The 23,518-nt window shown below is 42.5% G+C and overlaps 1 protein-coding gene across 5 annotated transcripts in view; it reads left to right on the forward strand.

The window, feature by feature from the left end:
* Positions 1-466: 466 nt before the first annotated feature.
* The window catches only part of CLIP1 (CAP-Gly domain containing linker protein 1), a 62,241-nt gene continuing 39,189 nt past the window's right edge, over positions 467-23,518 (forward strand). Inside the window, exons 1-3 of one of the 5 annotated variants that reach the window (XR_009488809.1) lie at positions 467-589; positions 11,722-11,908; positions 12,376-12,944. Coding sequence is in view for 1 of the 5 variants with exons in the window: in XM_059863388.1 (XP_059719371.1) it covers positions 11,815-11,908; positions 12,376-12,944 (663 nt within the window). In the remaining 4 variants the exon portion in view is untranslated. Of the gene's footprint in view, positions 590-1,005; positions 1,120-1,271; positions 1,433-11,721; positions 11,909-12,375; positions 12,945-23,518 lie in introns of those variants that run through there. The other 4 variants (XR_009488810.1, XM_059863388.1, XR_009488811.1 and 1 more) reach the window with 4 other exon arrangements.

Below are 23,518 nucleotides of genomic sequence, written 5' to 3' on the forward strand. Positions count from 1 at the left end.
GAGCTGCTGCTCCAGCTGTTTAAACTTTAGGAGTGGGATAACGCCAGCTTCCAATGTGTTGCTTCACAAACACAATGAAAATAAAAATATTCAATACTTTGGGATAATAAATTTCTGCATGATGAATTTCTGGGCATCAGGACAAAAGGAAAATGGAGCGAAGCAGCAGACAGTGAAGTTATTCACCCACTAGAGCGATGTGCTTCACACCTCCCCGTCTGTGCCCACCCTCTCCCCCTCCCACCCAGCCGGGCTGTGCCGCAGCGGCGACTCCGGGACCACCGGGCGCGACGGGGTCACCCCGAGCCGGGGCACGGCCGCTCCCTCCCCCGAGCTGCGGCTGCCGCGGGGCGAACAAAGCGGGGGGCGGACAAAGAGAGAGGAGGGGGCGCGGGGAGCTCGGGGGCACCGCCGGTGCCGCTGCCGCTGGTGCAGTCCCCGCCCCGGCGGGCGCAGACGTTGTGCCCGCCCCGCTCCGCCTCCTGCGAGCCGGGGCGGCGCCGCTGCAGAGGGGCCGCGGGAGCAGGAACAGGAGCGGGAGCAGCAGCCGGAGGAGGCGGCGGCGGGAGCTGCGCTGGCGGCGGGGCCGGTGAGGCGGCGGAGCCGGGGCTGGGGGGGGCCGCCCTGAGGAGCGCGCGGGGCGACGGCAGCGCCTGAGGGCGGGGGGAGCCGCGTCCGCCGCCTCCCGCCTCGGGGCCTCCGCGCTTCCCGTCCGGGCGCCGCGCTGGGCGGGTCTGAGGGCGCGGGGGTCGGTGCTGAGGGGCCGTGAGGGGCAGCGGCGGGGCCGTGAGGGGCGGCGGCGCCCGGGCCCCGGCGCTGAGGGCTGTTAGCGGCCGCCGCACGTGCTGCCCGCGCCGCCCCGCAGCGGCCGCTCCGGCGGGGGCCCGGCCGAGCCCCGGCGGGACGGGGCGCTGCGGACGCGGGGCCGGCGCGGAGCAGCAGCGGGACGGCCTCGTCTCCCTCAGCCCCGGGGGTGGTTGTGCGGAGCGGGGACGCGAAGGTTGGATCGCAGCCTCTGCTGGAGTCTCGCCCTGGGAAGCTGCGGCGCTGTGCTGGGTTAGTGGTGGCTTGAGCGGCTGATTCTGAGGGATGAGGTCTGGGTGTTCCTTATATTCCTTGGTAAGTGCTGACCTGCAATTCCCTGCATTTACATAGGGATATTTTACTAACAATCCACCTTGGCATTTTTGGATTTGTTTTTTATGGCCGCTGCCCATCCTCGCGTTATAAAACCTCCTGGTTTCCAGGTGAGCTGCTCTGGCATCCACTCAGGTGGCTCAGGAGAGTTTGCTGCCATGTTCTCGGCAGTGTCGGAGCTGCGGGATTCCCAGGCACAGGCGCTGCTCCAGGCCCCTCCTGTTCCCGCTATAGTGCTGGACCTCGGGCGATGCAGTGCTCCCTTTTCTGTGCCATAGCTGTCATGGGGCACAAGGTAATTGCTGCTGTTACTCACAGGGTAATGTGGCTCCTGCTGCATAAAAAAATCAGCAGTTAGTTTTTCTTTTCATCTTGGTGCTGATTCCATGTTTTAAATAATTTTTCAAGATATAAACAAACAAAAGCCAACACCAAAGACATTTTCCAAAATAGAGCATGGGGAGGAAAGTTTACTCTGTGATTGTATATGCTGATGATTAAATATATGACTGTGAAATGAAGACTTGTTCCTCCCCGCCCCTTCATTTACCCACTGTGCTGAAGGGGCAGGGTTTTATAGAAGTTCACAGGTTGCTTTGAGATCTTTGAGCAGAAGGATTTTAAAACATGTGATACTTGTGTTGACACGTAGGAAGAAGAAAGAAAAAGAGGTACAAAAGAGGAAGTGCCTTGATGCTGGCTGCTTTGCAAAGTATTTTATTGAAAGAGCAGAAATATGCATTCTGAATGCAATGTAAATTTGAAACTAGCAACGACAGAGAGTGGTTTTCCTGAAGTGTGTCCATGTGCACCTGCTGCAAGAGTAGGAAGATTGCAAAGTAGATACTGTGAAGGAAAAGTAAACACCTCCCCTCCACCCACAGCAGCATTTCTTATTCTAAGGAAAGTTTAACTGTTCATCTTTTACATGCTGAGGATTGTTAGTTCTTGCTGTAAAATGACAAGATTTCAGGGTTTCCGTGCATGCTGGGAGATTTTCTAACTGTGCTGCAGTGCACTAAAGCTTTCTGTGTACTGAAAGGAGAGGGATGGGTTGTCTGAAGCAGAAAAGCTTGGAAATGTGACCTTAAATGTCCGTACCTTTAGGGATCAAGAGGGAGATTTTATTTGGCAAAAAAGAGTTTTACATAATTTGTATGGTTTCCCTTAAAGAGAAGATCTCAGCTTTCTAGGGAGGGCAGAACACCAGCTGTCTTGTAGGCTCATTCCAGATGTATTCTGTAGGGAATAGCAGCATCTTTCCCCGTGTGATTGCACTGTAGGAAGGAGCAGTGCTCTCTCTGCTGATTGCTACAACTTCCTACAGCTCCTGAAGATTTCCTGTCTGACTTTCAGGTTGTATCTGTTTGCCATCTTCTGACTGTGGATAGCCAAGACAGCCTTTATTTACTCAGCTTGGGCAGATTGCATAATTCATTTAGTGTTCCTCCCTTTATCTTTTAGCCCTGTTAAAGTTTTTCTTGGGAGGGACTGAGAATATATCAAAATAGATCCTCCTTAAAAAGAAATAGAGAGCTCTGCCTTGCCAAAATGATTTTTCAGAGCTGCTTTTCTTTCTCTTTCTAAAACACTCGGGTCAAATGTTAACTCTGTATGTTGAATGCAAGTTTTCTAATGTTTGAACATGACAGCCATGAATGAATGCAGCTCTTGTTTAATCCTTTGGCATTCCTTAGGGACTACTGGCTCTGCTGGCACGTATAAAGAGTAGCTCACTGGAATCCTTATTGGAGCAGCATGTTTGGAAATGCCTCAGATGGCTGGTGTTTTGTTATTTCATGAAAGGCAATTATATACTGCATTAGCTGTAATCTCAGCTGCTCTCAGCCCCATGCCAGTTTCTTCTGGAGCAACCATTTCGTTGGTGTGGACCAGCAGAACTCTGTCAGCAGCTCCCTGATGATTTGAACACCTCCTGCTTGTGCAGGTGTCTGTCCTCCACGTCCATTTGTTTTTGTAGAGTGAAGCTGCACTCTGTGACTGACCCTTAGAAATACTCACAAATCTGGTACTGGCTCCTGGTCCCCAAAAGTCTGTGAAGGATTCAGGAGATGCATCTAAGGACAGGCTGTACAAGTTTGTGCTTTAACATCAACCTAAGTTTTTCCACATGGAACATCTCATTAATTATTTGTACAAACTCATAAAAATAGTTCCATACATTCTTTTCATTTATAAGATATGTCTTCACTGTTTCCAGAGCTATTCATTTTCCCTGATCCTTATAATCTTTCTGTCTGTATTTTTAGCTTGTTATGAGGGGAAATTGCAAGGCAGAAAGAGAAACTCAGTATTGTATAGAATCAGCTTATTTGCCACTCTCATTCTGCTGGTCTGCTTGGCAGCAGCATCCACTCAATCACAGGAGTATTTATCTAGTTCTGAATTTGTGCTTCTCCTGAGCTCTCTGCCAGCCATGCTGCAGTCATGGTGCTAATTTCAAAGGCTGAGCTATAAAGAGACAGCTGACTTGATGTTTTCACCCAGTGTGAAACAGTTACAGTTTCAACCAAGTCTATCAAAATTAAATCTTTACCATAAAAAGCAGCATCTTTGTTTCAGCTGCTTGGGTTGTAATTGTATTAGGGAGAAGCCTTTGTGCCTTTAAATGCTTTGGGGTTTGAGGCTGAAGGGAGATGATGTTTTCTTTCTCAAAATTGAAATTGTAGATCCCAAGTAACTTAAACTTGAGACTCTGCTATTTCAAAGTCATCATTTTATCCTGACTGATTGCACTTACTGGGATGGCTGAAGTGCATTATCATCAACAGAAGTCAGTGTGGACAGTCAAACCAATTGTTCTTTTTCTTAATGAAATTTAGGTCTTTGGAGAAAAAATAATTTCCTGAGACAATTGTAAGAAAATTAGTGACAATAATGGGTTTACCAGAAGAGGTGACAGTTATTTACTTAATTGGAAACTTTCTCTTCACCTCAATCCTTGACTCCTTCTGTAGGGAATGATGTGCTGAGAAGGGAGGATCATGTGCTTTCTGGTCTTTTAATAGACCAGAGCAGCAATGTTTTTATAATCTGTGTGCACAGTGGCAATTTGAAGTGTTAGAGTTTGCATCATATTAACAATTATCAGCTCTTCCTGATTAATTAAAGATAGGCAGAATCTTTTTAAAAGGACTGATCAGGCTGTGTTTGAAATAGAAATGGATTGAGAATAAAATTACTCACAAATTGCTGGCCCAAAATAGTTTTTTACATTTGAGCTTCATATTCAACAGTTTGTGTTTCAGTGTTTCTTTACTGAGGATGCTGAGGCATTTGGGAATCTGAATGAGCATAGCAAGTTCTAGAATGATAAAACTGGGTGACAAAATGTCCGTGATGCAGAATTAAAATCCATAAGCAGAGCTGAAGCTTTGATGAATTGCCTTCCTCACAGCAGTGCTGTAATATCTGACTGATGGTTTGGCATCCTAAGCCTCTTACAATCTTTGATCTGATTCATCTTCTTAGAACAGTTTCTGAGTTATAAGAATTCACCCTGCCTTTTCCCTTTCCCTGGCATGTGCTGGGACAATCCTGTTTATACAATTTGCAGCAAATATCCTGCACTTCCCAAGTGGAAAAACAGCCTTGTATCTTATTTAGCAGTTCCCTAAAACCAATTTTTAGTGGATTTGGGACTCGTAATGGTTGCCTTCCTAACTATATTAAGTTCAAGTTTTATATTATCTCCAAGTAAACTGATAACCTGCTGCTGACAAATGTATTGATGGCAAATTTGCTTCAGAAATCAGTTGTTCTAAAGGTACTGGGAGAAACTCAAAGCTTTTTAAACAGAAGTCCCCCTCCTCCTGGGTCACCTGCTTCTGTGGAACTTGTAGGAATAGGATTTTTTTTAGAGATCTCCTGCCTTCTATTTTTATTTAGTTGAAATTACCCAGCAGGTCAAAATCAAAGGAGAAATATAGATTTGTGTGCAGGCCTGGGTGATGTTGAAAGATGACCTAAAATCTTTGGTTCTGAACACCCTGGAATCTGTGAACTCACATGGAGAACAGTTCCAGTCATTTTTGTGGTACAGAAACACAACTTCTACTATTGGTTTCAGTTAATAAATCTGAAATTGCTGGTTGAGCTGTAGGTTCCCATGTCCTTAATAAGGGCCAGTGCTGTGGGGCTTTGGGATTCCCAAATATTCTTCCCCAGTCCCTCTCACTGTGCAAGACAGAGGCAGCATCTCTGAGATCTGAAGGAAGCAGGGATTTGCTCTCTGGAGTGAAAACCCAGGAGCTATTTTGGGGATGTCCTCAGCCCCGGGGCAGTGGTTCCATGGTGGGATGAGTGATGACAAGGCTGAGTGTTTGTGTTACAGCCCTGGGACTGCTCGGAGATCCCTGCGTGCTCCTGTCTCACTAAACACACACTGCCTGCCTCACACTAAGGAATGTTTATCCAAACCAGTGCCCTGGAAAAATGAGTTGGAAGGTTTTTCAGGCCCTCTGCCACTGATAGGACAGCTCTGTTTCACTTTCTGTTGGTTTTTGCCACTCTTCGTTTTAGGTTGGGTTCATCACATCAGTGCCACTCTCAGAGGAGCTGTGTCATCCCAGTGGGCAAACTTCCCAAATCCCTGCAGGCTTTGGGCTTGTGTTATTGTGGCAGCAAAAGCAAACTGTGTTTGGGTTAGACTAAAGCCCTACTGAAAGTTGCATGAGGCAGTAATTTCCTGGAGTTCTCCTGGTAGCTGCTGTGAAGGCACTTCAGAAGAGCAAGAATTGCTTTTGTTCTGTTAATGCAATGGTTATGCCTGGTTAAATGAAGTAGAGATGCACTTCTTCAAGAGTCTGTCTCTAGTAAAACTCATATTTATGTTAAAAAACAGAATATAAGAAACTGTGGCTTTGAGGTTTGTGTAGGATAAGTGTTTGCCTTTGTGAAGAGTTGACCTCTGGAATTCCTATGATGGTTATGTTGGATTGGGCTGGAAAGCAGAATGTCTCAAGGATCCTGTGTAAGTTATGAGACCCTCTTGCTTATTTCCTTACAAAATTTTTATTTCCCATTCCAGCACCTGCAAACAACAGATCTGAAAGGTCTGGATTTCTTTTGTTATTTTCTACTTGATCAGTTATAAATGCAATTTTTTTCTACCTTTAAAGGTGAGGTACAAAACATTGGTTTCATGTGCAGGTGCCAGCCCTCACGTTTTGATGTTGGCACTAAGCAGAGCATAGTAACCCAAATAAATATGTTTTCCTGGCACTTGGCATAACAAACATGGAATTAAATAATGTCTTTCCTTCTAGTAGTGCTGTATCTGAAGGCTATATTCAGATCATAACACGACTTGAGTAATTGACATAAAAATCAATGGTTTCTGGAAGACAAAATGAAACTGAAGCCATGTTTTTAAATGTTCCCTTTCTCTGATTGCTGTGTGTTGAATGAGTAATCAAATATTGACTTCCAAATGCCAACTCTTCTTGTATTGAAATGTTAAATTCTTCATTCTATTTGTTTTCTGTTTTATATATAAATTCTTTCTTAAATTATCTTCATTTCAATGTGACTGATGCCTGAAGATGCCTCTAATTCCAGTGTAATCCCTGAGCAGTGCAGTTAAAACCTTGGGCAAGCTCAGATGCTCACTTTGGTGTGACAGTGGCCCCTGCAGAGGCTGTTCCCTCAGTCCCACCACAATTTGCTGGTTGTGCCTCGCTTTGTTAACAGATGCCTACGGTGCTTTCTGGTGTGGCTCAGGCTGAGCTTGCTGCCCATTCAATAAATGCATCAGAGCTGACAAAACACATGGAATTTGCAGTAAGTCAGGAGCATGAGGGTCACAGAGAAGTTCATTTGCCTTTTCACTGTCTGGCTTCAGTGGATCAATGCAGAGAGACCTGGATGTGAGTTCATTGCTCCAGAATTGTTGTATTTAATAGGGAGTGGCCAGGAGTGCTGCCTCACTCCAGAGAAACTCTGTAAAGTGAATACATGAGGGCTTCCAAATCCATCCTTCTGGTTTAGCAACTTGTAATTGGGCAGGACTGGCTTTGAAGCTGAGTGAGACTTTTAGAGTGGATATTGTGTGCTCTGGAATATTTCATTGTAGATGTAATCCATTGCTTGCAGAGTGGTTATTCAGACTTTTTGGGTGCCCAGTAAGAAATTTCTCCTATAGACCCAGAATGCAGCAGAGGGAGAGTCAGGAGTAGGAAGACTTTTGTTCCAGGATTCAGCTTCTCTTGTGCCCCCTTCCTCCAGAACTGCTCCTGTGAGGATGCTGCTGTGCATGTCCCAGTCTGGTCAGTTTGTGCACCTGCTGTGCAGGAATTACCCCCCTCAGAATCTTCCACAAGTTTAGCTCTGATCTGGCTCATTCTTGCACACCAAGAAATATTCTCCAAGAGGTAGCAAGCAGCAAGAGCAGTGCAAGGAGAAGGCATTGATTTTGTTCAAAGCTAAAATGGGGTTGTGTTTCTAAATCAGGTATGAATTTCAAAAGCTTATCAATTCAACTGTAACTATTCAGTGCTTTTGTAAATATATATACTTGGTTTTTCAGGAGTGTAATAACAGCCCAGGAGACTGCAAATACAACTTGTGGAGCTGTAGGAATTAGATCTGAATCATAGAGAACATGTTTATGTGCTTTAGTTTTAAGACTGCAGTAATTTTAGGGGTTGTGTTCGTAATTGTGTAGGGTCAGAGCTCTTGGAGTAACTCGTGGACTGGGGGGGAAATCTTTCCAGGTTCAAAAATTCCAAGTTACTTTCTCTAAACTCTAGGTATTTGAGGAATGATTCATGAGCTCCCTCAAGCTTGGCAGCAGCAGCAGCTGGACAACAAGTATGAAACAGGTATTTGAGAAATGCTGTTCAGGCAGAGATTTCAGACAGTGCTTCTTGTGCTGAGTTTGTTTTCCTCTCAGGAAGGTGAAGTTACTGCATCCTGATGGTCTTTGGAATATATTTTCCATTTAGCTTTTCTACAAAAGGATTTTCTGTTTGATTTTGGGAATTTAATTTTGGTCATTTTACTTTTCTTCATGGTATGGGAATTTGTTTTCTAGGTGCTTGTTTCTGACTGCCACAGGGATTGCATGTGAGGGTCTCAGCTTATAGGGCCCTGTGAGATTTTTCAGCTGTTATCTGTTCTACAAACCCCTTTAGAATATTTACTTTTTATCTTTTAGTGTGACTGTTTAGATGTGTTTTGCAAAGCACTCCACTATGCTCAGTACAATTAACAAATCAAGTGGTCTCTTTTTGAGCTTGGAAATGCATTGGCATTGCAAGGCATTTTCCAGCAGCATTTTGTCTATTAATGGTCTTAACTAAGTTAAATATGAATCTTTCTAATTTGAAGTGTTTTGAAGAACTAGGAGAAGCTGGACTTAATTATCTTAGAGGTCTTTTCCAACCTAAACTATTCTGTGGTTCCACTGGTATTCCTAAATTCTTGTAGTGACTACAGGGTTAAGTAGAGTGAGCTGAGGTTTTTCTCCCTGTGTTCTTATTTAATTTAGTTCTTTTTAGAGTACTATTTGTTGAAAATAGTCTTGAAAGGAATGTTGGACAGCTGCTTTCTTTTTATTATAGGAATTCCTTTTTTGGTAGTTGGAAAATATTCTGCTTTTGTAATTTTGTAATTACGTGGCTACATTTTATTTATTTGTTTTTAATATCAGCTTGCCAACAGAATTAATATCTGTTATCACATAGCACATTAGTAGGATTTATTTACTTAAACCAATGGTTCCCAGCTTGTTCCTTGATCCATGCAATACTTAGAGGTCTTAAAAAGGTAAATAAAAATAATGATATCATTAATCAGTTAAAATTCATATTGTATGTAGACATATATTTCCAGTAATGGCACAGGTGCAAAGCCTGTGCTTAAAATCTCTTTTTATGCTCAGTTTTGTTACTGGTAGAACACTTCAGTGGAATATATTATCAGAGGCTTTCTGGACCTTTCCTTAGGTTCCTGACAGGGTATTTTGGGGACACAGTAATATTTTTGTCCATTGGTTATAAGGATCCTTTTTCAGGAGAGCTAAGTCAGATTCAAGGGAGGAAAGAACACATTGAGACAAGCAGTAGTGAGCTGCTGTCTTTTATGAGAACTGAAGTGAGATCATTGACATCTGGAGCCTGTTAGGATATGTTGGAGTGTAATGCTTAAAATCACTTGATGCAAATTTATGTTTTATGAGCTCCATTAGGCAATGCTGCTCCAAAGGCCCTGTCCCTAAGACCAAAATTTGCATTTTAACTATTGCAGTGAGGCAGTGAGTTATCAAAAAGTGTTGCCTATAATCTTAGCTTTTATTTTGTCTGAATTAAGCTACAATTTCAGTAACTCTGAAACCAGGACAGGAGGGGTTGTGTTACTTCTGGCCTAATTGAAGGCCTGTGTGTTGAGAAAAGCAAATGACACAGCAAATATATAACCCATGACTGTGGAGAGCAAGATTAAACTATGAATGAGTACCCTGAGCCAAGAAATGCAGGGGTAGAACATTCTAACTTTCTGTTGAGCAGAGGCTTATTAACCATCTATTAATAAATAATTAACTGAAACTGGCAAAGTCTAATTTGGGTGGTAATGCAGTGTGTGCTTTCTCTTGCTGTACTTGTCCCTGCACAGGGCAGTTGTGGTGGGGCTGGAATGGTCTTTGGGGGCCAAAAAAGAGGTGATGTTTGGACAAGAATGGCAGAGTGCTGGGGAACAGTTCCAGCTTCCAGGCTTTAGGAGAAACCTTCCTTAAGGAGGACTCCCCTTGGCCCAAATTTCCATCAGTTTGGTCTTTGGCACTGACTGAACTAAAAAGGACTGACCATGATGCTTCCCCTATTTCTGTATTTGTACCAATCCTTCTTTATCTTGAACAGTTTTTGTGTTTTGTGGATTTTGATGGGTTGAGGAAGGTAAGGGAGGTGAGCATGTTGATCCTGGAGAGGAGGGAATAGTTAGTGCCTGTAGCCTGAGGAGGGGAGCACATTTGTAAGAGAGAAGAAAAGGCTTTTCAGGCCCTTGGTGTGTAAGGTCAAAGTGCAGTTTTAGAGGATTTCTAAAAGGAAAGATAAGAAAATGTGATGCAGAGTCATAACTCTGCAGGCAGGTGGGTGACAAACTTCTGACAACACTAGAAAAAAAAAAAGGTTCAGAAATCTCCCCAGCACTTCATCATTTTGATGGAGCAGAACTTAAATTGTAGGCAAACACAATTACATCCAAGGTGGTAATTCATGCTTTTTAAAATATAACATTGTTGCAGACTTAGAAAATGCCTTGAATTTGGCATGGCAGGTCTTGAAATAACATAAAGAATGTTTCACTTTGGTGTTCAGGTTCACAAAGCAGTGAATTGATTTTTAGGAATGCTGATTAATAATTCATAATACAGGAGGGATAAATCTTAGACTGCTCCACAAAGGATTGGTTTATTCTCCTGAGTTCTCCTTGCTGCAGCAGAGCTGTCTCTCCTGGCAGGTTTGTTTTACCTTTAACTGGGTGCTGAGCTCCCAGTTTGCACCCCTGGGCTCTGGGAGGCTGCAGCTGCCCAACTTTCTGTCCTGACAGGTGCCAGAGTGCTGAGTGAAGGGCAGGACTGGGACCTGCTTTGTACTTCTGGTTCGACGTGTTCTGAGCAAACACTTGAGCAAACTCGCTGCGTGCCCCTTTCCTTTTCCCCTTCAGGTTTTTGTTGAGGTGTGTGCTGCTGCTGTTGAACTGGTGTAGCTGTTCTGGCAGTGCCTCATGTCAAAGTCAGCACAAAGCCAAGCTGTGTTCACACAGAATCGTTTATTCCTTTGAAGGGGGGAGAGCAGTCACCTTGAAGTTCAGCTTTGAATTCACATTCGAGGTAAAAAAAATATACAGATTTTTCATTAGAGATGAAAAAGCTTTTATGAAGCTTTTGTAATCAGAAAGAAGATGCCTCCTGTGGCAAAACACATTCCCTGAAAAGCTTGGAGCTGGCTTCCAAGTTCTATCCTAGCAACGTTGGGAAGAGTCCCTCCTCTTAGCTGGGGCACCGCCGGGGGCTGCGAGCCAGCCTATCTTGTGATCTGAGGTCACAGAGAGCTGAGGTGGCTCTTTACTTTTCACTTGTCATCATGTAACTCTTCAACAATTCAAGCTTTTCAGTTCCAATCTCTTAGAAACTTTACTCCTTTTATCCTGAAATTCCTGGCTGTCTTGATTCCTGTTGCTGTTATTTCTCTAGTCTCAAGTTGGCTTTGCTGGGATGTTGCAACATTGGAAAAATGTGACTGAAAGCAGTTGTGTGTGTGCAGCAGTTAAATCTATGTGTAATGTTAGCTATGCTGTTAAGGGTTTTGTTTTTCTTTCTTAAAATAGCCTTTTAGTTTAAATCTCAAGATAAATACAGCAGGATTCAGCAAAGTAAGTTCTTTTGATGATTTAGGTTTTAATAGGAAATGGCCTTCAAAAGATGGGGAGTTGGAAATGCTGCTGGTTGCTGCTGGAAAGCATTTTTTATAGTGCATTTCATACACTGATTGTGTATATATAGAAGTCCTTTTGCAGGAATTAACACTGATCTTTGCTCATGTCTGATCTTTTTATATACAGGTTTATTCCAGAGTTGAAAAAGCTTGAACAATTTATTTTCTCCATGTTTGGAAAAAGATAGTTGCTACACAGGAGGAGGATAATTGCAAAAAGATGAGTATGTTAAAACCAAGTGGACTGAAGGCTCCTTCAAAGACCATCAAGCACGGCAGTACACTGCTCAAAACACCTACACCTGTTGCTGCTGGTAAGGAATAGTTAAATGTCTTCCTCATTCCCTCATTCATCTTCTGACAAAAAGTACCTTGAATGCTCTAGTATACTGTTTTTACTCTTTACACCAGTGTATTTTTGCTTGTATTTCAGATTTTAAAAAATTACACGTAGAACTTACAAAAACACTAAAGGTTACTAATTGGAAATCAAGCAATTTTCCTCAAACTTTGTCATGATAGAAATGCCTTGGGGGTTTTTGAAGTACGACCTGTGATTTTTATTGTTACAAAAACAACATTACTAAAACCTTCATTAAATTCAGTGTCTCTGTCCTTAGATTCTGAATTTTTTTTCCCAGTGATTACAGCATTTGCACAGGAAAATTAAGAGTTGTGATCTCCTAATTAAGGACATTGTTACATTGAAACTCAGTAATGATGCTCTTTGGAATATTAGTGTATTTGATTCCCACTGTTTCTCATTGTGCTTTGATTCCAGCTCCAGCAGAAAAAGCAGCTCCCAGTGAGAAGACCTCAAGCACAGCCCCTGCAGATGCACACGAGGAGTTTGTGGATGATTTCAGGGTCGGGGAGCGCGTTTGGGTCAATGGAAACAAACCCGGCTTCATCCAGTTCCTGGGCGAGACGCAGTTTGCCCCGGGGCAGTGGGCAGGGATTGTCCTGGACGAGCCCATCGGGAAGAACGACGGCTCCGTGGCTGGAGTTCGCTATTTCCAGTGTGAGCCCCTGAGGGGAATATTCACCAGGCCATCCAAACTGAGCAGAAAAGTGGTGACAGAGGACGAAGCCAACGGTACCCAGACAGCTCACGCTTCCAGAGCCACGTCCCCAACATCCACATCAGCTGCTAGTGCAGTGTCCTCATCCACTGCTGCACTTCCCCCTTCAGGAATCCCACAGAAAACCCCCCTTGCTGCTAAGGAACATGCAACTCCTTCTCAGATTAGCAATCTTTCCAAAACTGCCAGTGAATCTATATCAAACCTCTCGGAAGCTGGATCACTAAAGAAAGGAGAAAGGGAGCTCAAAATTGGAGATCGAGTGCTGGTAAGATTTCCCTGTCTGCTTTTGACTGATTAATTAAAACTTCTAATATTCAAAACTTTTCTGCCATTTCTTTGGTCAAGATGAGGTAAACTTATGCTCTAGCTTTGTTTGTCCAGTGTCTTCTGTAAACAAGCTCTTTGCATGCTGTGGGAATATCTTGGCTGTACCAAGATAAAATGGTTATTTTGGCAGGTTTTAATCTATTATGTTTTGCCACTGTTTAAAACACAACGTTGTGTTTAACAACATATTTGTAGCTTATCTCTCTATGTCTTCAGGAGCTCCAGTTATGCTAAATAAAAACCAAGAGTGTGAGATTTCCATGCAGGTTTCTGCCCTGTCCAGGGCTGTGTCTTTAGAAAGCAAATAGTTCAATAATTGATTGGTCCTGAGTGGTGATAGGCAGGAACAGAGGCAGTCACACAATGCCACTGATCAGCCAGGAATTACGTGTGCTCTTGGGGATGTGCCACATTACTTGGCTGCCCTTCTGAATTCAGACCCCTAAATGCTTCTGCCAGTGTATCATCTCACCTTTTTAAAAGGGATTTGCTCTGTTTTAACATTTTTTAAAAATTATTATCTGAAAACTGGTGGTTGTTTGTGTATGTTGTATTCTTAAAGGCTATATAAACAGTCTTTAAATTATATATAACTGGAATGATCCTTGTTTGCTGACCAGATCTATGATCACTGTAACAGAAACCAGATTTTAGGTTTGATTTACTCAAGTGAATCATTAAGCTGAAGATTTCTCTCTCATATTTTGATACAATCTTCTCTTATGTATGATAAAATTTTAGAGTTTCCATTAGGCAGGTGTGAGTATCCTGGCATAGAAACATTTCTGGGATTACTGTAAGGACATTATATAGAAAAAAAAATCCCTGGATTTTATTGTTTGTCCTGCACTGCCCCACCAGAAAATAATTCTGCAGTGAAGGTGGATTGATATGTTAGTTAAGTTTATTGTATCTTTGAAGGAAGAATTTGCCTCCTCTTTCTGTTTAAGAAGAGCTTAAAACACACAGGGCCAAGTTGAAGAAGGAGACAAAGGTGAAGTGAGGGCAGGGGTTGGCTGACAGCTGGATTTGGGCTGAGATGTGTTTTCTTGGAGTGCCAATGGAAACAAAGATTTGTGGTTTATCCCTGGCTATTTCTGTCAGAGACTGAGCCCTCTTGTCCTCCAAACAACATCAGGGCTTTAACCACTTGTTTGCTTTTCCTCAAGGACCTTTGTCAGCCCTTCTGGGATGTCCCTTCTGGGAGAATGCTCTGGAGCTGTGAAGGCATTGCTCTGCCTTCCCTGTGTCTAATTAGTGCAAATTGCAGAAGCAGCATATCCTAAGTGCCACAGTTTGATAATAATAAGGTCCCAAATTGTTAAGTAGGACAAGTTAAACTTAATATTTCATCCTCTCTACTACCTCTGTTTGCCTGAAGTCTTCCTCGTGAGTCATCAAATTGTAGTTTGAGGGTCTGGGGTAATTCCTAACACAGTATGTTGGTGATGCATAACTATAATTTCTATACCAGTATAAGACACTCAGGAATGTGAATGTTAAAGGGGCAGGATCCTTGTTTACTCTTTTTCAATCCTTTGGGATCCAATGCTAATTATCTGTAGTAGATCCCAGACTCTGCTGTCATGTCTAATAATAATTCAGATGTAAATATCTTAAGTGGCCAGGTTAGTTCAGATAATCCTGAGCTTGGCTGATTAATTGAATCATCTGTTAATATATTTTTTTCCCCTGGTACTGAACTCCTGTTCAGCACTGAACTGTAGATTTGAGGTGTCACTGAGTAATTCTGGGAGCTGTCCTCAGAGCTTCCACCCAACACCAGTTGTTGGGAAAGACCTGCCTGTCACTTGTGTCACTTGCTTAGCCATTTCTGCTCCATCAGAGGGACAAATTCACCTGGCCTGCTCCACATCTCTTGGATTTTATTTATACTCACAGCAGTCCCTTTTCAGTAATACTTAGCCAAGAGGATGAAGGGCTGGGTGGAAGTTGCCAGTCCCACCTCAGCACAGACTTTCCCCTCTAAGTGACAGTGTGGTGTCACAGCCACGTGAGGAGTTCCAGTCTGACCACACCATTGCAGGGCTGGAGGGGCTCAGTGCTGCAACATCCATCAGTTCTTGCAGCTTGCACCAGATGCTGTGAGTATTTTGTGAAGGTTTTTTGGTGCTTATGGACACATGGAGAGAGCAACTGTGGGGAATTACAGTTTGAGAACAGGGAGCCTCCAGCAGTGTAGAACTGCAGTTCAAAACAATGAATTCATGATAGACAAAAGCTCATTTGGGAGCCCTATTAAAACAGCTAATTGGAAAATGACATCCTGAAGGGCAGATTCATAGATGGGTAAGGCACAGCTCATCAGCCAAGATTACATTCCAGAATGGACATCAGATGGCCTCAGCTTCATTGATCTTAGTGTGTGATCTCAGGGTGTGGAATGAAGTATTTCAATCTGTTCATTTTTTTTCCCTGTAACTTGGACTCTAAAATGTCCTTAATGGGAGTTACCTTGAGTGGATCAGTTAAATTACTTTAAGTTTCTTTTTATTGGTGGTAACTGGCTGGTTTTGGAGGATTTCAACAAAAAAAAAAGGCAAAATCTTAACAGTTCTTTGTGTCTGCCCAGTCTGGATTAGCAAGGAACAAGAGGCCACTCAGACAGTGTTTACTAATTCACATCTCAACTTTTTATGTTGCACAGATGCAAATTGAGCACAAGTTTGAACCTGAAATGTTGGGTTCAATTTCAGGCTTTCCCAGCAGCTCAGCTTTGTTGGAACATTCTGCTGTTCCTGCAGAGATGTTCATACTGCTCCTCTCCAGGAAAGGAAGCTGTCACTCCTCAGTTTGCTTCTGCATTGTCCCAGCAACCTGCTGCCTCAGTGGTGCTGGGATGAGGTGGTTTCATTAAAGGCTGTTAGGAGCAAAGAAGTCTTGAGGAGGTGATTAAAGCTCCAGTGTAGGGCCTGGATTGTTTTGTGTGGGGAGAAAAGATGCCTTAGGGGTTTTTTCCTTATTCCTTTGATCTCTGGTGGTTTCACCAGTCTTTTGTACATTTTAAGTTAGAATTACCAAATGCTAAGTGGTCCCATATGAGAGTCCTCCCAAACTTCTACAGGAGAGCTAATATCTTCAGAATATAAAGGGTTAGTAATAAAGGAAGCTTCCAGTGAATATACCCCTGATTTATTTAATTATGAAGACAGGTACCCTACAGATCTTTCCTTAATTTAGATAACATTAGGAAGAATAGTGGTTACATACAGATTGCTTGGGACACTTATTCAGAGTTAAAGAAAAGGTATTCCAGAGAAGTAAAAGAAGGAAAAATTCCAGAGGGGAAAAAAAAAAAAAAAACAAAACAGAGAAAATAAATTCCACTGCAAAAACCAGGAAGGGCTGTGAGGTGATCACCTGTGTATTCTCACCTGTGTATTCTCCAAACCAGGCTTGCTCAGAGCATCTCATGTGAGGTTGTGCTGAACAGTGCTATAGATACAGAGATAAAAAGAGGCAAAACAAGCAGCCTTGCTTTTTTATGGGGCAGAAAAACCCCTGTTTTCCCAAAAGACCTTGGATATTAAAAAGACACTGACATCAAAACAGACAGTGCTTCAAGGTATTGGATATGTCAGCTGTGGGTGCCTGCAGAAAAATGCTTACAACAATCAGCTACAACCTTTCCTGGTTTTTCCCCTCAATTTGAAGAAGACATTTCCAGGCCATTAAATTGAGTTGTAAACATCAGAAAAATAACTCATGGTAGACATCAATGCCCATAAGGGAAATATAATAATTGTGGAGAAATTCCCATTGTCCTCTTGTCTTAGAAGTTCTCTTGCTTGAGATTCCAGAGGAGTCAAAGCAAATCAAACTGAGTGAATACAGAAGCATTCACTGAAGTATTATAGCCCTAAATGGATGTTCTAGTAGAAAAGGATCTTTAGATTTTACTCCTCAAAGATGATTAATTGAAACAGCACCCTGTGCTCTGCTATCTTGGGAATCTCTGATGATAAATCTGTCTCCCTCAAATCCCAGTGTATCTGAGCTGTATTCAGCAAGCTTGTGCACAATTTTCCTTTCACTAACAAAAAACCAACAGTATCTCATGATAGTATATGGAAATGTTGAAAATATAGGTAGATTAGTTGGATATATCAAATAATTGTGGCTTATTATGTGTAATTCACTATTCAGCTTTTCATTTGGTGCACTGATGTATCTTTTACTGAATTAAAATAGGGCTGAACCAAAGAAGAGTTATTAATGCAAAGAGTGATACAAACAGCTCTGTATTAGGCATAATTTCCATTCTTAAGATATGATGTATGTTCTGGAATCTGGATGTGATTTAACAGTTAGAACATTAACTCTGGACAGCCTGATCTTGTATTTGGGGATTCTGTAACACAGGAAAATTGATGTGGAAATCTGCACTTCCTTCACTGTCCTCATCCAGCCTTTCTGGGGTTAATCACACAGTGCCAGAACTGCAGTTGATTTTTCTGCTGAAAATCAGGTTCCAGCTTCAGCATTTGAACCTGCTCTGAATAAGAATTCCTGTGCAGTAAGTGCCAGTGGAAGTGCCATGCTCAGTGCTAAACCAGCTGGGGGAAGAACAACAGAAAACCAACTCAGAAAACAAATTACTTTCAGGCTCAGCCAGTTTGGGTTTCCTGTGTGGGTTGTGGCCAGAGAACCTGTTTGCCCTGGTGTTGCACACTTAGGATTTCTTAAGAGCCCAATGCAAAGTTGATTTTAAAAACAAACAAACAAACCCCCCTGAACTCCCCAACCAAAACAAAGCTTGTTAACAAAAGAGAGAAACCTCCTTCATGTGACAACTGTTGCCTGTACCAAAAGTTGAAGCAGCTTTGACAGCATTGTCAGCTTTTCCCTGAAGGGACCAGATGCTGTATTTTAAATAAATAAATAAAAATCTTATCAACCTAAGGGCCCTTAGCCTTCTCAAGGGATTAAAGTGCTTTCATTCATTTAACCAGTTACAGCTTCATCACAGCCTGCCAAATCTGCTGCTTCTGGGGCTGAGCTGTAAAGCTGAACTTGTCCTCTGTCCATATGGTCACAAAAAGATGCAAACTCCATTTCCAGGCATGTGCTGATGTGGCCTTTTTGCAGAGTTCTTCCTGTGCCTGAGTGACATCTCATTTCTCTTTATTCTCTTTATTCTTTATTCTGTAAGTTTTACTTGTGCTTTGTTGTTTCTTCCCAAGGTCTTTAGTGCTGGAACAGGCAGGGGCTGATAGGAGATTATTGTCAGATTTGTTTCCACCCATGTAACCTATCTGCAAGTAAACATGACGTAGGGCTGTCAACTGATTACATTCCAGGGCTCTGAAAAGCAGCCAGGGGAAAAAGAAACTTCACATGTAGAGAGGAGATTCTCCCTTCAGCATTGTCATTGTGGTGTTGTTAAGGTTTTCTTTTTCTGGTTTTTACAGCTTTCTCAATAGAAAATGCACTTCTGAGCTCAGTCTGTTTAAAAGTCTATGATAACATTTAACAGTTATGAGAACAAATATTCATTGGTGGTGTTACAGTTAAAACAGTGCAGAAATATCTGGCACAATGCATACAAGGATGGAAAAGGAAGAAAAATTTGGAAGTTGGCAACGTGTGAGTGGTTTGTGCTTTCCTGGGGGCTCTTCACTCGAGCCTCCTCCATCAAATGTGACAGTTTTAACTGCTCAGTCACACCTCTGCTTTATCCTTGAGCTGAGGTGACTGTGAGGTATTTTGATGGCTTTGTCATGTTAAGTCAAGGATTAAAGTAATTCTTATATTTATGTATGACTCCTTAGGCACAGGACTGTGTATCCTGTAATGTATGATGTAGATTAGTTTGCTAAGTGGCTGCTACAGCATGAAATCCATGTATGAGAAAATATCTGAGGGGTAAGGGGTATCCAAAGGCTTTTCTTCCAATTCATCATCCAGGTGATTTTCCCTGTGCAAAGCTCTGCTTTCTTTTAATGTTACTTTTAAGCATTTTTCAGGACGTGGCATTACCTATCTGCTCACAACTAAGGTGTCAAATTTATCTTAAAACAAGGCACGAGTCTGAGTCACTCTGTTTTGGCAACTCCTTATTTAAATTCAAATTGCATGTGAGTTCCTGGGCTGTAATGGCAGGGACAGGTGACTCCCCACGTGCTTTGGTAATAGTTAATTCCTTTTTTGTGTGTGGATTCCCTGGCTCCCTTCCCCTCTCCCTGCCTTCCCAAGGGGGAATATCCAGGAACAAGTTGTCCTCAGTCATTTCAACACAGGATGGGAGAAGGAACAGTTTATTTACTTATTTTAGTTTTTGCCTTTTTTTTTTTTTTTTTTTTTTTTTGTGGTGGTGATGAATTCACATGTGGCTTATGTAGTATGGAATTGCTGTTAGGGGTTTTTTGGGGTTTTTTTTTGTTTCCTTTAGAGTTGGATGAATGAATTTAACCTCAATAGCACATCAGTTTTAGTTACTAAACTGTTTTCTCTGGAAGTGAAGGATTGTGTGGTAGCACAGTGTGTATCTTATTGCACATGAGGTTTTTTGCCCACTTTGGCCTTGCTTTTGAATTTGCAAGTTGACTGCAACCAAATTGGGTAAAAGTGGAGAGGTTTCAAAGCAAATTCTTCCAAGTTCCATGGAAACAGCCCAATAGAAGGTGGAGACTCTGCCCACCAGTTCTGGAAAAGCTGCAATTTGCCTTCACAGAACTTTGCACATCACAGAATCCACATGATCAAGGCTTGTCTGAATCCTGTTGCCATCAGTGGAAACAGCAGAAGTCATTCTTGAATTTTTATGTAGTGAAGTCACTCACCCATAATATCCAATGCACAGAAAACCTGCCATCATCAATCCTGCTACTCCCAGAATTGCTGGGTTGGAACATCTGAGTGATGGAGGCCAGTTTAAAGTCTGGGAGATTTCTAGCACTCTTCCAGTTGTGCCTTGATCCAGTGTTTGGATGTTGTGTAGGTATTTTTAAAAGGAAAAAAGATAGTCTCAAGCAAATACCTAATATTTGTCTAATCTCAGCAAAAAAGGGGAAAAACTGACAGAACAAGCAGATGTTGACAAACTAAAACAAGGCAGTTTTGTCAAACAGTTTTGCTTCTCTCTCTAAAACTGTAGATTTAATGGAGAAAATGCCATTATGGAGTTATGTGGTGGGGTTATTATTATTTTGAAATCCTGAATACTATCTAACAGTCTAGCTTCAAAATTTGTTCTTGATTGATAGATTTAAGAACTCAGTATATTTACATCCTTAGTTATTTGCAAAACCCATTGGAATTCAGCAGGAATTCAGAACACAGCTGGAAGATGACTCAAGCAAAAGAAAGTATCTTGCAATAAAAGATTTTAAGAACCTAAGGTGCTAATGTTCAAAGGGAAAAATTGAGGTGTCATGCTTAAGACCTGTGTGTCCCTGCTTGGTGGCTGCTGCAGAGCTCTGCAGCCTTCCAGAACAAAATAAAATAATGAGAGCCAGTGGCCAGAGGCCACAGTCAAATTTGGTTTATTTTAAATTTAAGTATGGTCGAACAATGGAGTCATTAAGTATGAAAACAGCCTGTCAGTGGCAGCCTCTGGCCAAAATCCAGCCCGGGTTTTCCCATTTGCCAACTCCATTCCGGACTCTGGCCAAAATCCGGTCCGGGTGTTTCCTTTTGCCGAGTTTTGGGGGATTTTTTGTGTCTTTTTTGTTGTTGTTCTTGGGGGGTTTTTTATTTTTGTTTTGGTTTCTTTTTTGCTGAGTCCATTCTGGACTCTGGCTGAAATCTGGTCCAAGACAGGTCTTTGGTGCCCAGTGTGAGGCTCAAGGGCATCGAGAGAAAAAGGATAAAAAAAGGAATCACAGTTCTTAACCGAATTTTTGTGTGCTGGACATAAAAACTTCTTTAGGTATCACCTAACTTCCTTAGGTCCAGCTTACCCTGGTTTGGGTGACACCTGGTCATGGCTGTGCTTCTCCCATTTTCAGGCCCTTATCTAAACCTGGGTCCTGTAACCAAGGCTGCTGTGGCTGTTACCCAGTTTGCTTTATGGGTGAATAAGGTGAGGAGTTCGTGGATCTTTAACTTCCTCTGGAAGGCAGGCACATGGATTCAGAGCTATCACACACTAACTGTATTTTTGGGGTTACTTTAATAATGGACTTACTGTGAGGAAGTGACACTGGGGGAGATTTTTTCCCAACCCTTGATGCAGCTCTTTGGGTCTGCCCCACCAGTTTTCTAAGGTTTCAAATCTTCCCTAAATGCTAATGACATCATACAGTGCCTGGTGGTGCTGATTTGCCTGTTCTATTTGGGACTCCAGGCAAAATCCAGTCCAGGTTTGGGTGTTTCCTGATGGGTATCAGCTCTGCTGCAAAAACACCCCCACAGAAATTAGCTCAGTGCAGTTACAGGGTTAATTACAGATGCAACTGGGTGAAATGTCAAGACCTATTCCATGAGAACCAGAGGGGATGATCACTTTGTCCCCTCTGGCCTTGAAGGGGTGAACAAATCAATTAAACACAATTTTGTTACCAGTTGGAAACAGTTCTGCTAAATCTGGAGAAACAAGAGGAAGGTGATTCTGATTAGAACCTGATCAGTGGATCCCAGGTGTTTCAAAGGCTCTGTGTGGCTGGGTGGGTTTTGCTTTCCCAACTGCTGCACATTGTGGTGCTGAAAATGGAGAAACACTCAGTGATGCTTTCAGTTCATGCTCAGGCAGAAGGGGAGGCAGAGCAGTTGTTATTCACCTTTTACCTTCTCTGGGCAGGTCTGAATGAGTGATATTGTTACACTGACAGTGTTCAGACCCTGCCTGTCCTCTTTTCCATCAGCACTCCTCAAATCACACTCATTTTTTAGACCATCTCTCTTTTCCCCCCTGGATTACACTGGTTTATTTGTTTCCTGCTTCTCCTTATCTTTGGAAATGTGGCTCCACAAAGGTTCTCACGAGGTCTGACGTGTCCATCCCCCTGTCCTTTCACCAGAAGCTTTTTAACCACTTCAGGTTTCCAAACCCATTTTGCTGTTTCACTTTACCTGGCAGCAAATTCATGTAAGCTCAGGTATAATTGGATAAATGGAATTCAATCACTTTTTGCATGTGTTTGACATAACTCTAGTGAGTTCCAAGCAAAATTCCTCACCTCACCATGACCTGCAGTCTAACCTAGATTCTCTGGAGTATTACAGCTTTGTATTTTACAGCTTGACTCTATTGAGTGTGGGAACTGACTGAGAAAACGTCTGGCAGTTCTTTTCTCTATCCATTATTTAGTGACCTGCCTTAGCATGAAAGAAGGTCATGGAAAACTGTCTTTGTGGTAGTTGTGCTCTGGTTTTTCATAGAACTTTCAGAAGCCTTTTAATAGTTTTTCCCCTATTTCTTTTAGAAACTGATGGGTTTTATTTTAGTCCTGGGAAGTAGATCTGCTGGCAAATGCAGCTGATTTGGGGTTGGGTTTTTTACCTTTTTTTGCTGTAATTCTCCCAATTTGTAAAAATAATTTTTCTATAACAGATGCTGTATAAGTACAATTCTTTTTTCATATTGGTTGGAACAGTTGAGTTTAATCATGTCAGGATGTTTTTTCCCATTTATGGCACTATTAAGTCTGTATATGTACAGCAACTTTAATCATGAAAAGCCTTTACCACGCTGTCTTGTACAGTAGCACCTCGCACTGTACTACCAAGGGAATAAATTATGATTATTTTCTTCTCAAGGCAGATGTTGTCACTTGCAGGTACTAATTGCAGCTGGAGATAAATACACTTTTTGGGAGAGATGTCTGTGAATGATTAGAAGCTTTCAGTAGTCTCAGGCTTTATAAAGGAGGGCTGACTTGTCTTTAAAGCTGAAATTTAGAAAGCTTTTGCCTTAAACTGAGCAAAACTGCCCATATAGAACTTCACTGATTCTCTGAGCACATAACAGCCACAGGGTGCTCCAATTCCTGCTCTTGTAAGGACACACAGAATGTGCAGAGAGAGAAATGTAGTAGCTGGTTATTCAAAGAAGCTGGACTGGGTTTGGAAAAAAGCAGAAATTCTTTGGCATCCTCCCTTGAGTCCTGTTCAAAATAACCCAGGTACCATGGTTACCAGAAGAGTCACTTTGCTGCTCCTCCTGGGAATCTGGTGTTGAGCAGCCCCATCTGCTCTGGGACCTGAATTCCTGCATTTCCTGGCTCCCACCAGGCCCTGGGTCACTGCAGGGGCTGGAACAGCTCCAGGGGACCCTGGGGTTTGAATGTGGTCTCTTCATAACAAACTCTTCCCATTTTTTACATAAACGTGGAAGATGAGCAGGGCCAAGGTATGAAACAGAAAAGGAAGAATATTCTACAGAGAGTTTAATCTGTGCTGTCCTGGAGCCAGCATCACTTCTGTAGAGGTTGATCTGCAGTGTGAGTTGGAAGGAACAGATTGCAGCAGTTTTTCCTGTCCCTGGGAATCCCTGCATGGATTTATCCTGTTCCAGCAGAGTGCTTCAGACACCTCTTACCTCACTGACCC

The sequence above is a fragment of the Haemorhous mexicanus genome, chromosome 19 (genome assembly GCF_027477595.1).
Source record: "Haemorhous mexicanus isolate bHaeMex1 chromosome 19, bHaeMex1.pri, whole genome shotgun sequence".
Lineage (NCBI taxonomy): Eukaryota > Metazoa > Chordata > Aves > Passeriformes > Fringillidae > Haemorhous > Haemorhous mexicanus.